The following is a 13,741-nucleotide window of genomic DNA, read 5'->3' as shown; positions in this document are numbered from 1 at the left end:
TAACTGTATATTTATTTTTGAATTTATAATTTTTTTAATATCTTTTCTGTTTTTCTCAAACAATTTTTGTCATTTTTATTTTTTTAACTGAAAATGAATTATATATTTAGATAAAATTATTTCAACTCTTGGAACTGGTGGATTTTCTTGCGTATATGAAGTGGAGCATGTGGAAACATGTATGCATTTTGCTTTGAAGCAAATCAATAAAAGGCAAGAATTATTGCTAAATGATGCAAAAAGATGGAAAAAAGAAGTGGAACTATGTAAAAGAGTGAAGTCAAATCATGTCATTACTGTGAAAGACGCATTTGAAGATGAATCGAACTATTACATTGTGTTTGAACTTTGCCAAAATGGATCTTTATTTAAATATTTGGAACAGAACAAAAAGGAAAGGAAACAAATAACAGAAAATGTATGAAGCATTTAATTTTAAGTATTTGTTTAAAAAATTTATCTTCTAATAGTTTATTTTGCAATGTGCAGCAGAGGTTGGACAGGGGTTATACGATTTGTATATTTCAAAGATAATTCACAGGGACATAAAATTGGAAAATATTTTTTTAACCAATAATCTACACTTTAAAATTGGAGATTTAGGTCTCGGAAGGAATTGTCATAGTCGTCCTCGCAATATCCATATAAGTGGAACTCCGTATGTTGATAATAATTTTATTAAATGGCTTCAAAAACTTTCAACAACTATGTTTTCAATAAATATTACATATTCAATTCTGCGATGTTAAATTTGATTGTTCGTTACTATATGAAGAGCTTTCATAGCTCCAGAAGTGGTGTCGGGGCAACAGTTTGCTTAACTCAATTAATATTCTCGAATCTTATAGAAAAATAATTTTCTTTGTAAAATAAATGAATGAATGAAAATGTACCAAACACATTTAGGCCTACATATAAATCAGATGTCTGGGCATATGGGAAAATGCTGTTGCAAATGACATCATTTTTAAATTACTCCGATGAAGCTCCTCCGGCACCTCGCCAAATTGTGCTTCCTCCTCTTAATTCACTTTGTTCTCCATCAAATTCGACTTATTCGTCTCCTTCTGCATCAACTTCTTCTCTCCCACCTTTGTTGTCATCCCAGTCATTTTTAAAAGACATTTCACCATTTTTGAAGAATTTTATTTTCAGATGTTTAAATCAAGTATGTATTGAGTATTTTTAAATGCAATTTTCGAATTGAACCCAATGAAAATATTTTGTCTTTTGTTGTTGTTGTTTAATGATTGTTCATTCCCATTTAGGATCCAGAGAAACGACCATCTGCAGTCGAGATTGTTGCACTTCCAGAGTTTCATGAACGCATCACCACAGCCAAACAGCACATACAACTTCTATCTGAGCTGTCAAACTTAAAGAAAGGCTCCTTCTGCGAAATTACCAGCAGCGGTGAAAGTACGCTGCGACACTGTGAGAATGAAGAAAGCGAAGACGAGGTGGAGCAGTTGCGGCGGGAAAGAGATGAGTTCAAAAGACGAGCAGAACGAGCCGAGGTTCGAGAAAGAGAAGAGGCCAGAAAGCGTTTGGACTTGGAAAGAGGTGGACTGGTGGTTCGCGATGCAACGGAGGAACTCACAGCAGCAGAAGCGAAGACGAAGAAGCTGACGAGAAGTGGATCGTCGTTCTTTGGAAGCACGAAGCAGTTGAATGTGGACCCTGCTGTGCAAACGAGAGATTTACTAAGCATAACTGAAGATGTTGTTGGAATCATCCGTTCTCATCTTGATAATGCTGCAGCTCTGTCAAATATTCCTTTGAATCGAAATTCTTCAACGGCAGCTTCGGTGCCATCGTCGCCAGCAAGCTTTGTGACAAATTTATCTCCAATGCGCTCGTCTTCTTCGTTGTCAATGAACTTTTCTGTTTCATCCCCGGTACATAAGAAAGTTTATCATGATATGTCTCACTTTTCAATATCGTCCATTTGCTCTGTTTTTTCCGATTTCTCTCGATATCTGCGTTCGTGTTCAGCTGAAAAAAGAGCTGAAATTGTTGACAAACGTTTTTTCACCCTTATTGAAGAGCTTCTACTGAACAAGCCTCCTTCAAAACTTGTGGAGGAGATTTGTCGTATTATAAGTGTTGCGCTTCTTGGTAATGGAAAACATTCAGTTGATGTGTTTACGAAGCAACTTGCCCAACTGTTGATAGCTATAATCAGTGTTCGCAGCAAGTTTATATTGCCTCCTCATATTCTCGCATTCCAACGATTCACCACAAACCGCTCAATCAAAGTAGCCACAACTCTTGTTTCAGAGGGTTGCTTCAAGCCATTGCTGCATCTTTTGCACCACGACAATCCGTGTTGCAAACAAATTGCTGTGTCTTGTATTGCTAATATTTTGTTTCTGGGTTCTTTGTCAGTAGATAAAGAGGATATGAACCCATTTAGTGATGCCTTAGAAAAAAGGAAAGGAAGCGAGAGATTTTTATTGCTGCTTCAGGAAACTTCGACATCTTCTGATCCTTCTTCAGCAGATGATATGCCTCAAAGGATGGAATATGCCAGGTGCATCTGCATGCTTCATCAAGCACTTCCTTTACCGCAAAAGTTTGGATCGGTTGTTTCCTTCACCTGGCAAGCTGTCGAAAACAGTTTGATAAGAGTGAATTCCAGAGTTCGCTTGTTCAATGCATTATCTCTGTTAGCTGTAAATCAATGTATGTGCATGTGTATTTTGTTGTGAGTTTTTTGTGATAAAATTTTTTGTTATAAGATTTTTTGAAAAATGAATTGAATGAAAAATACAGGAAATGATTATTGATGATGCATATTGAGGAATATGTTTTTGGAAACTGTTTAATTTGCGATTTTATTTCTTCACCCACAATTTTCTAATGTTTCATTTTGTACGTTTAGCTAATCATGAGCTCCTTCTTGCAGAACATAGCATAGAAAAATGTGATTCATTGCTGTTGTCTGATGTTCATGAGTTCTATGATCCATGTCTTCGCTTTTTGTTCACATTTGCTTCAAAAGCTTCTACACAAGCCCAAAGCGTCATTGAAGATGTTCTTCATTGGAACAAAGTTTCTGAATTGGGTCAACTGGAGAATGAAAATATTCGACAACTAGCAATTCAGTTGCTGCAATATCAAAAGAAAGAGCAAAAAATTGAAGCAGACAATAAAAGTGAAAGTGGAACTTGAAATGATTTTCGACTGGTTGTTGATAATAATGGAAATAGATGAAGTGCATTTCAATTGATATTAGTTATTGCGGAATAAGGCAATTTGAAAAGAGCAAAGATTTTTGACTGAAAAGCGTAGATTGTGTTTGCATTTCATTGGATCTTGGGTACAATTTAATTAAGATGCATTCAAAAGCTCACACTTGTTTTATATTATTATTATCATTCTTCTTTTATTTGTTGAAAGGAATATTGTTATATTTTTAACTACGATTTGCGTGCGTTTTTTGTTATTATTCGTTTGAATAATAAGTTTGTTTTGTTTCTTATTTTTCAAAGAATTGTTTATTTTAATGTTTAATATCATGTTTTATATTACTGTCTAAAATACCATTTTGTTTTTCGTTTATCAACATTCTATTGTATTGTAGTTTCTGTGTTGTATATGTCAATTTTATTCTTTCATGTTCTATCTTCTATTGTTTTATGAATTCATCAATTTAAGTATGATTTATTTTTTGCTTTTTGAAAATAAATATTTTTTATGGAGCTTGTCTTTCAAAAAATGAATATTTTTATTAAAATAAATTATTAGAATATTTTCAATTGTTGCAAATAACTAATCATCATCTGAAATTCAAAAAAAAAAAAGAAATATTTTTGATTTCAATGAACGAAGGTGTTTTTTTCCACAAACATAAAACTTGATTTTTTTTTTTTTCCGAACATTGAAGTTTTTTTGGTTGAGTAAAATTATTATGAAACAATATATTTTTTGTATTTATCTGTAATTGAAACAAGAAAAGAAAGAAACTTAATAGTGAAAAATCTGAGTGATTATTTTTCTAATAATATTCTTTCAATCGTTGTTTTCTGTTTGAAAAAAATTTCTTTGTCAAAAAATGGACTGTCGCATATATTTGTACATTTTTTGATGAAAATTTTCCATTAAACAAGAAAATTTTCACCAAATTTAATTTTCAAAAAAAATCAAATATGACTGTACCCATATTCAGTGTCTCTGAAGGTTCCTTTCCAAAAGCAGAGATGGGTGATTTTTTTTGATATCATAAAAATTTACGAAGTTTGATCAAAATATTTTTTCATTAAGGGTGGGGTTAAAAAGAAAGTTTTAATTTGAAGTTACATGAAATAAAAATTGAATGCATCATAATTATTAATTATTTATTGATTTTAATTCGATTTTTATTGGTTTTATTACAAATTTTGAAAAAAACTTAAAAAAATTTTTCAAATAATTTCGAAAATTTGATTAACAGAAAAAAACAAAAGTTCTCTGGTTTGTAAAACATGATAATAATTATAACAATACGTAATTTATCAATTTCTTATAAAAAATTAGTTTTATGATGTTATTACAAAGAAAATTTCAAATTGATATTGAAGATCTTAAAATATTTGTTGAAAATGAACAATTTTCAAAAATTAACATCGAAAAATTCAATAGTTGAAAAAGATATTTATCGGATATACAACGGTTTGCTGTTTATTTTTGTTTAGAAACAAAAAATTCTTTAAATTAGTTATTCTTATAAATTGATCAAACAAAGAAATAGAAAAATAACAAAGAGAATAATAAAAATTGAATAGAAATTTGCAAATTTTTGTTTTTAACACTAAAAAGTTTTTGTCACACGAACATCTTCATTTTATTTTCCTCCCTTCGTTTCTCCGTTGATTCTCCATATTTCTTCCTCGTCTCTTATCCTTCATCCAGATATCCACACCTGATGCTCCTCTCCTTTTGTCCCTACGCTCCTTTTCCATACTGGCTTAACAAAAAAGCTTTGCGAATGCAATGGTTGATGTAGCAGAAGAGCGTACGTCTCTCGAAAACTACTCCCTCGCCTCTTCATCATTATCGCATCCTTTTCTGCATCCACATCAGCTAAACTTGAATTCCTCTCAGTCTCTGCCTCTTGGCTCCCAAGCAATTCCCTCGTGGCTATCTGCCCATCTGCTCTGGTTGGCTCCGCTTCTCTGGCTGGCTTGTCTGCCCCAGATAAAAGAACAATAATCGTTTTTCACTCCTCCAATAATACCAACATTGTGCACTAATCCAACTGAGCAGCTCTTGTGTTAATTTGGAAAGGTGATGTGCCTTTGACTGCGCTTCTGAGGCGTATGTGTTTACCAGTTATGTGAGCGAAGAGTCTTCCGAGGGCGGAGTTGCAATGGTGTTCCTCAACTGCGGGAAGTCGTAGCTGCGCTTGCCCGAATGCATCCTCATCTTCTGCTTCGTCTTGAATAATGTTTTCATGGGTAAGGACCTCTTTCTCCGATGCTCCTCCTTCCCCGCCCAAATCAACGAGTCCCTCTTTTCCTTCGGCTTCACTCAGCATTCTTTCGCTTGAATCACGTCAATCTGCGCGTTTGACTTCTCCCACACAGACCCCAACCCCGATCTCGACTTCAACAAAGTCACCTTCATCACATTCTATTGGGATAACCAGATATTTGTCAATTAAGACACCAGCTCCTCTGCGCACCATTGCTGCTCCCCGCTTGCGCCGTGGACCCCACCTCAGCAGATATCCTCCATATCAAAAGTTTATTTTGTATTTCCAACAATCGAATCATATCTGTCTCTGAAAGTCTTGTTACTGCTCATTTCGCCTTCGCCAACTCGCTGATGTTATATCTCACAAGCTGCATCCTCATTTGCCATCACATCTTTTCCCATTATTCATACTCCTTCACTCACTCTTCCCTCTTCTTCTTCCTCGTAGTATCTCTTGCTGTGTCCTATTCTCTCCTTTCTCCTTCCGACAAATATCTTCACCTCAACCACATACTTCTTTGTGCTTGAATAAATTATCTGAGCCTCTTCCAATCCGATCTTCGTGCTCTTCCCAATTCCTGCGTCTTTCTCCCCAACGTCAACATCTCTACACAAAATGCTGCTTCAATCGAATTCGCTTTTGATGGTGAATCCAATAGTTCAGCACAGCATCTTATCTCAACGTATATCGCAATTGAAAGCGGTATAATTGTTCTTATTTATCTTTTTGGAATAAAAATATCAGAAAGTCCCTTCAGCTTGATGCACTCCGTTTTAACTACCATCTTGATTGGAAACCTTATCAGCAACATATACGAATGAAACAGCAGCATGACTCCAGTGTATCTCAAACTGCACCATTCTCCAAAACGGAACTACTACATCCTTTGGGAGCGCAGTCGCGTTTATCCATTGATCTTTAGCTGTACTCGAGACATGCTCAATAAATGGATTCGCTCTGCAGCTGCCACAAGTATCAATTGGACACTGCATCTGATTCATAAGAAAGTGTCTGTGAATGAAGAGCCTTTCTGATTCATTACAAAAGAAGAACAGCCGAACATAGTCTCCGCAGAAACACGTGCTTGTATCAACTGCTGTAAGTTCACTAATAGCCCCGTCTTCCCTAATAATTAATCCGCTTGCTAAAACTTCTCCTCTTTCTCGCTGTTCTCTCATTATTGCCTTTCCCTGGAGAGGTGATGGCATGCTCTCCCACTCCTCCTCGTGGCTTCTCAACCGCAAATGTTCCCTCAACTGTATCATTTCTCTGCGCACTTCCACATTCTTCGTATCTGTGCTCCATAACGCTCATGAAAAAGAAGCAACAAATAGAATGATTCACTTATTCAACATATTCCTTCCTGCCACATTGTTTCCTGTTCCGGTTCATCATCTTCTTCTCCTCCAATTTCTCCCCATTTCCATTTAACTTCCTTATTTTTCAAAATCTCAGCAATTTTCACTTACCAATTTCCATTCATCATATCCTGTCTAAACGAATTCTTCTATCTCTTTATCTTTATTCTTTTCATTGACTTTTCAATCTTCTTCTCATTTTCAGCTGTTTTTTTTTCTTCAAAATTACCCTTCTTCTTTCTTTCTGTAATCATCCCATATAAAGATGAGGAAAAAAAAGAAGAAATCCAATCAAATGAAGTGAGAGATGATGATGAAAAAGTGGAGATATATGATGTTTATGCACACAAAGAAGATGAAATAGAACAAGAAGAAGAAGAAGAGGAAGAAGAAAATGATGAAGAAGAAGAATAAGAGGAAGATGAGGAAGATGAGGAAGATTGGTGGCAGTCAAAGGAGGGTTTGTAATGAAAGTGATCGAAGTTGCATTTGAACATGTTTCATCTGCTGCTTCTTTCTCCCCATCCGAAGAAGAGGTAGCAAAAGAGCAAGATATTTGGACATAGCAACATTCAGTTGTTTCACAATCAACTGGCCGTGATGACGATTAGAAGGAAGATGATACAAAAGAAGACACAAATTCTTGCTGCTCCGTTCTTTCAGCAGCCGCTCCTTCAAATTGTTCAGATTTGGACGAATAAATTTGGTCATCCAATGCTCCTTCTTAAGATTCTGAGGTTTTCGTGTTTGCGTATCCTTCTCAGCATCTTCTTCCTTCTCTTTCACTTTCGCTATCTTCTTTTTCGTTTCCTTTTCTGACTTTTTCAAGTTCTTTGTTATTTTCTTTTCTGAAATTCCTTTCATATCCTCCTTTCTTCTGCTTTGATGGCAATTCACCTCAATCTCCCTCATTTTCTCGACATCATTCATCTTCCAAATCATCATTTCACCTCTTCATTTTCTCCTCTTTCTATCCCTTTCGATCTGAGCGCTCAACAAAACGAATCAGAATTCTTGTGATTATTAAAAAATAAGGTTCATCTTTCCCTTTTGCTTCTGGCTCAACAGAACTCTTTATCTGATAGCCAGCCCTTCTTCTGTGTGGATGAAGACATGCAGAATAAGTACAAAGCAAACCAAGTGGAAAAGCAGAGGAAGGAGGAGAAGAAGAAGAATGGGTAGGTTGCTGTTTATTCTGTGCCTGTGAATGAATACGGAGTTACAGTGGCGAACAACAGAAGAGGGCAAATGAGTTTCTGGAAGCTGAGTAAAATCGAAGTTGGAAATTTGCACAAAGTTGCCTTCTTTGTCACTTTATGCATTAATCTAACGAAAATGTCTCCGTTACAGTCATTTGTTTCAGTCTTTCATTCTTCTCGCTTTATCTTCTTTTAAGCTGTTTTTCTTTCTGTTCTCAAAAAGAAATGAAATATTTTCCTTTATATTTTCTGCAGTTGCACCTATTTTCAGCTTGCAATAACTGTGTGGGCGGAAGAGCGAACGAATAATAAACAGCACTAGCAGATGCCAATAAAACTCGCGGTTGATAATAACTTCTGAAATTTTAATAGAAAATTGAACTGCCGTTTCAAAAATGCTGTTGTTGATGTTATTGATGCTTCTGCTTCTGCTGTTTCAATCGTGTTGGGAGTGATTTTTCTTGCTTGTTTGTTTTGTGTTCTCGTAATCATCGAAATCATCATATATATGGCGTTTCTTTCTTCTTCAATTTAATCATGCTTCATTTTCTCATCTTCTTCATTCATTTCTCCTTCTCTTTCAATTTCTCTTATTTTCTCGGAGTATTTTCTTGATCCTTCATCTTCATCTGTAAATTCAGCTGTTTTTCATTTGATCAATTAAACGGCAAATGGGAAGATCTGAACGAAAAATAACACATTGCTTCAAATTCAGTCGAAATTTACAATACAAATTGGATAATGCATCAGAGATGATGATATAATGGAATGGGATGTGGAAGAAGAAGAAGAAGAAGAAGAGGAAGAGAGAGGGAAATGGAACGAAGAAGAAACTGAAGCAGTTTCAGATAGGATAAAGTTATTTTCTATGTTTTTATGGTCATTGTCACATGGGTTGTGAGATACAACATGCAGGTGTGTGTTAATAGCACGCAGCATCTTCTCCAGCCCCAGTCTGACAGGCATCATCGATACTGCATTCTTCAGATATATGATGCGATATTGCACAGTGAAAGAATACTGTTTGTTTTCTGAGTCGTCTTTGATGGGTAATGGATGGAAGATATCAGAGATCGAGGGAAGAGTTAGGCAAGGAACAAAAAGAATAAAAACAGGATTGATTTGATGGAAGTTGGTGAACAAGTGGGTGAGCAGAAGAGCTTCAGGGTGGGCCAGAAAACGGGAATTTGAGATGTCTTGACTGATCAATGGCTGAAGCAATAAAATTTATGTAAGCATTGTTTTCATCATATTTGCTCTTTCTTCTTTTGAAGTTCTTTTGATTGAAAGGTATCTTCTGAAGAATATTCACTCGCCTGCCCGGTATTGGCTGAAAGTTGCTGAATTCTTCTGATAGAGTAGCTGAATCGATCTTGCTGTTATCAGAAGAAGAAGAAGAAGAAGAAGCAGTCGCAGAAGCAATTCCTTCTTCCTTTTTCATCTTCTCCTCTTTCTCTTCTTTCTCTTCTTCTTCTTCTTCTTCTTCTTCTTCTTCTTCTTCTGCATCTCCTTCTTCAAAGCGCGTTCTATTCCTCCACGCTGCATTCTCCTTCTCCTGCTTCACATCTGCCTGCTCAAAGTTATTCTCCGTATGTTCACATCTCACCAACTCTTTTCCTCAATGCAATGAACGTGTCACATCCTGCCACTCAGCCAGATGCAGCGTCCGCACACTCATCACATACGCAAGTCGGTTGATCAGACGAAGACAATGGTCAACATAATGAGGAGGAGAAGAAAGAGAAAGAGAGGAAGAAGAAGAAGAAGTGTGATTTTGAGATTTGTGTGAATGTTTTTTTGGGATTTTGAGATGATTCAAATTCTTTGTTCTCTTCTTCTTCAACGCTTTCATTTAATGAAGATACTTCAGAATCATCTTCCATCAATTGGTGATGTGTTCTCCTTATCGAAGTAACAGCTCCTCCCAAAATGTTTATGCTGTGATAGAATCGTTTGAAATGACTGCTGAATGAAGAGAGAAGAAGCGCCAAGTCATTTGTGGTGAAATATGTGTATGGAGAACAAGCTGTATAGATCACTTGGCTGGATGAAGAAGAAGAATACGAAGAAGAAGATTTTTTGCTTTCATTTGCGTCAGATTTATCGAAACTTGCAAGTGATGATGATGTTGACGTACATCTTTTGTTGTATAATTTGTGATAAAAAGGCACTCTCTGTTCTTTTTGCATTCTCATCCCTTGCATTCCCTTCGGATTTCGAAAAGTCAGTCCTTTTTCAGTTTTTCTTTTGCGTTCCTTCTTTTTCTCTTTTTTCTTTTCTCCTTCTCTTCATCCTTCTTCTCTTTCAGTCATTTCTCCTCCTTTTCCTTTTCCTTCTCCTTCTCTTCCTCTTCTTCCTCCTCTCTAAAAGACACATATCTAATTGACAGCGCACATACCACAAAATTGCCTACTGTGAACTCACTTTGCTGCACCATCAGCGAATGTCGCACTTGAATCGCTCTGAAGACGCAGGTTGAGCCAAAATCCATTCGAACATCTCGTTCTGCCGACTGACGCGCATGTGGAGGATAATCTGAGCCATCTGTAGTGTCGTTTGCTTCGTTGTTTTCTTCGTCTTTTTCATCTTCGCTCGCTTCGTAGAAGGAGTCCGAATAAGCAGATCGATGGTGAGAATAAATTTGTGGAGAAAAAGAAGAAGATAATGATGGTGTATTCCGATGATTTCTTGTATCTATGTCCAGCGCTCGTGACGAATTCTGTTTGTGTTCCTTTCACTTCACCTTCTTTTCGGTATTTTGTTCTCATTCATCATTAAGCCTGTCTTCAATTACGTCTATGATCACCTGCTCTCAAAAATTGTTCGATTTGCTCCAATCAAATTCTTCCTTTCGTAGTTTGCTCAGTTCATCATTCATTTCTTTCTATATCTTCCGTTTTGCACTTTCTTCGTATCTTCGCTTTTTGTGTTCTGCATCACTTTTTTCTTCTTCGTCCTCTTTATAATTTTCTCATCTTACTCTATCTTCCTCCTCTCCCTCTTCTCTTCTCTTCTCCTTTCTCGCTCTTTTCATCTGCTTTCCTGCCATTTCTCCTCGCTGCCGCTTGTTCTGAAAGATGCTGTGCTTTCTCGCTGCCACGTTGTCCTCAAACACGCAAACAACTGCACCGCTCACGAAACATTCGGTGAAAAAACGAAAAGTCGAATCGAAGCTCATCTCCAGTTCAGCCTTCATCTCAATCAGTGCCTCAGAAGATGTGTTTTCTCTGGTGACAGTGTTTGCTTTTGTTGAGAAAGAAGAGGAAGAGGTGGTTAAGGAAGAAGGAGAAGATCTGAGTTATGGCTTTGACTCATTTGAAGAAAAAGGAGAAGTGCATTTTTGAGGTTATTGAAGATCGAGAATTTTGAAGATGAATGCATATTAATATCAACTGAGAAATTCATTGAAATTCTCTTCTTCCCTTTCTTTAATGTTCTTCTGGTAAGCAGCATCCACTGAATCTTTCGCTCAATCAGTTAACATCTCTTTCTTTCAAACATAAAATTGAAAGAATTTGGCATTTTTTCATTTCTCCTTTCAAATTCCATCTCTTCCACATTCAATTCCCCTTCTTCACAAAAAAGCATCTTTCCTCAAAAATAATTCTTCGCCAAAGCCCAATGTCAGGTATCTTCGAAATATCTCGCATTTCATCTATCTGTATTTTTCTTCCTTGCTTTTCTTCATCTTCTTCAAAGCCATATAATCCTTCGCTTTTTCAACATCCTGAATGAAAAAATAATAATCACTTCAAAAAACAACAACGATGACAAACCTTCTAATCATTTTTATAGGCAATTTTCTATATTTTATTCCATTGACAAAGCTCATTTCCCTCCTTTAAAAATTCATTATTCCTTCCTTTTTCAAGTATTTCTTCATCTGATTCGCTAATCGTCCTTTCCAGAAGTCATTTTCTCATTAAGTGCATCGATTTCTGGTTCTTCTGAAAAATGTGAAACTTATGTATTTTCTTCAATTTCATCTTTCTCATTGAAAAATATCCTGTTTTTCGTCTGAAAATATCATCTCCAATTCCCTTCCCAATCTCTTCATCCTGGGCACTTTCCATATGAATTCGCTTTCCCAACTCGATAGTTACCCTGCACAATGAGATATCCCGCTTTCTTTCATTTTCATTCATTTCCACCTCCTGCCATGAAAGGAACACAAAAAACAGTCTACAGGTTAACATTCATATATAGAAAAATAAATAAAGAACAAACTGCCCTTCAACTGTTTTTTGCCAAACAGCTTCATTTCCACAGCCATCATACAAATATTTTCACTTAAAACAAAGAAAGAACACATGTTGATTGTCTAGAAGAAAGCTTTGTTTTAAAACATGTGTTTTTATCATAAAATAACAAAAAACAAACCTCGATACAACGTCAATGTGGAGAAAAATTGTTGAAAGAACATTTTGAAATAAAGTTATGGAATTTTTTCTCATTGAAAAGAGTTCAAAACACATATTTTTTAAACCAATTATAATGAATAATGTTGTTTTAATAATTATGAAGCGTATGAACACTAATAGAATATAAGCATTTTCTCGTTCTTGAAAGAACAAAAAAGCGAAAAATTTTCACAGATTTTTGATCTGAAAATTTGAGATACATTTTTCGAAAAAGAGGTCACACCTTGGTGCCCGCTTTTTTGACATGTTTCACGCACCTTCATAACAACAAATCGATTCGTGCAAAAAAAATGCCACCCAAGGTGTGACCATCGTGGGATACCTTAAAAATATTTTTTCCTAATGATCATATCCATAATTTTTTTATATTTTTATTTTCGAATTTTTTTTGTCATTTGTAATTTTTAGAAAAAACAATATTCGTTTGATTTTTAAATTATTACAAATTTATCATTTATTGAATGTCATTTTTGAATTTTGTTTATTTTTTGTGAATTACAAATTTGTTGTTTTGTTTTATCTTTCTTTGATATTATTTTGAGTTTGTTTTTTAAAAATCAATTATGAATTTCGTTGAATTGAAATTTTAACGTTATTGTTGTGTATTATTGTTGATCAATTTTTTTTTCAGTAATCAAACAAGTTCTCTTTGCACAATGTTGGATATGTTTCTAAATAAATGAATTGATTCTTTGAAACAACAACAAACAAACAAAAAAACTGAAACACTTGAAAAACAAAACAAAACAAATAAAATCAATTTCAAAAATCTTTTTGTAACATCAAACGATAAACAAAATGAACAATATTAACATCTTGTTCATTCAAGCTAACACAAACTTATTCATTTTCAATTTCATTCTCTCGAAATTCTCACTCATCATTATCAAATTACCAAAGATTCTGAACAATAAAAGATTCAACAAAAAGCAATACTATGTCAACAAATTCATGGTGTCATAATCAATACAAAACACAAAAGAGTACAAATATTTTAAGTTCAAAAACAAACTTGACTGTTTTTCTTTTGTTTTCCATCCACTCACCCCTTTCTGATATTTCTCTTTCTTTGACTCAAAAAGATCAAATCCAACATAGAAAAAAGACAGACACCGTGATAAAACAACATTTCACACTCTCAACAACTCTCTCTTCCAAAAACCTCACTCAAAGACAGTTAATTCCTTCACAACCCTTCATATTAATGAATCTCGATATATACAATAATTAAAGGGACAATAACAAATTCAATAATAGGGACAATATAGGGACAAAAACCGCAAGAAAACAATCGGATTCTAACTA

At 35.1% G+C, this 13,741-nt stretch overlaps 3 protein-coding genes across 3 annotated transcripts; 1 reads left to right on the top strand and 2 right to left on the bottom strand.

The window, feature by feature from the left end:
• Positions 1–155: 155 nt before the first annotated feature.
• MONOS_10994 (putative Protein kinase domain) lies at positions 156–3,174 on the top strand (the record flags this gene model as incomplete). Its single annotated transcript, XM_067863486.1, has 7 exons — positions 156–179; positions 386–418; positions 471–658; positions 776–811; positions 907–1,168; positions 1,269–2,685; positions 2,885–3,174. The coding sequence occupies 7 exons, from the start codon at positions 156–158 to the stop codon at positions 3,172–3,174; spliced, it is 2,250 nt and encodes a 749-aa protein (XP_067734043.1).
• A 2,056-nt stretch (positions 3,175–5,230) lies between these two features.
• MONOS_10995 (uncharacterized protein) lies at positions 5,231–5,518 on the bottom strand (the record flags this gene model as incomplete). The annotated part of the gene is made up of 1 exon (XM_067863487.1): positions 5,231–5,518. The coding sequence occupies one exon, from the start codon at positions 5,516–5,518 to the stop codon at positions 5,231–5,233; it is 288 nt and encodes a 95-aa protein (XP_067734042.1).
• A 3,659-nt stretch (positions 5,519–9,177) lies between these two features.
• MONOS_10996 (uncharacterized protein) lies at positions 9,178–9,867 on the bottom strand (the record flags this gene model as incomplete). The annotated part of the gene is made up of 2 exons (XM_067863488.1): positions 9,178–9,626; positions 9,690–9,867. The coding sequence occupies 2 exons, from the start codon at positions 9,865–9,867 to the stop codon at positions 9,178–9,180; spliced, it is 627 nt and encodes a 208-aa protein (XP_067734041.1).
• Positions 9,868–13,741: the final 3,874 nt, after the last annotated feature.

This window comes from Monocercomonoides exilis, assembly GCF_001643675.1.
Source record: "Monocercomonoides exilis strain PA203 chromosome Unknown scaffold6-2077815, whole genome shotgun sequence".
Lineage (NCBI taxonomy): Eukaryota > Preaxostyla > Oxymonadida > Polymastigidae > Monocercomonoides > Monocercomonoides exilis.
Note: the sequence above shows the minus strand (reverse complement) of the source record. Positions and strands in the feature narration are given on the sequence as shown.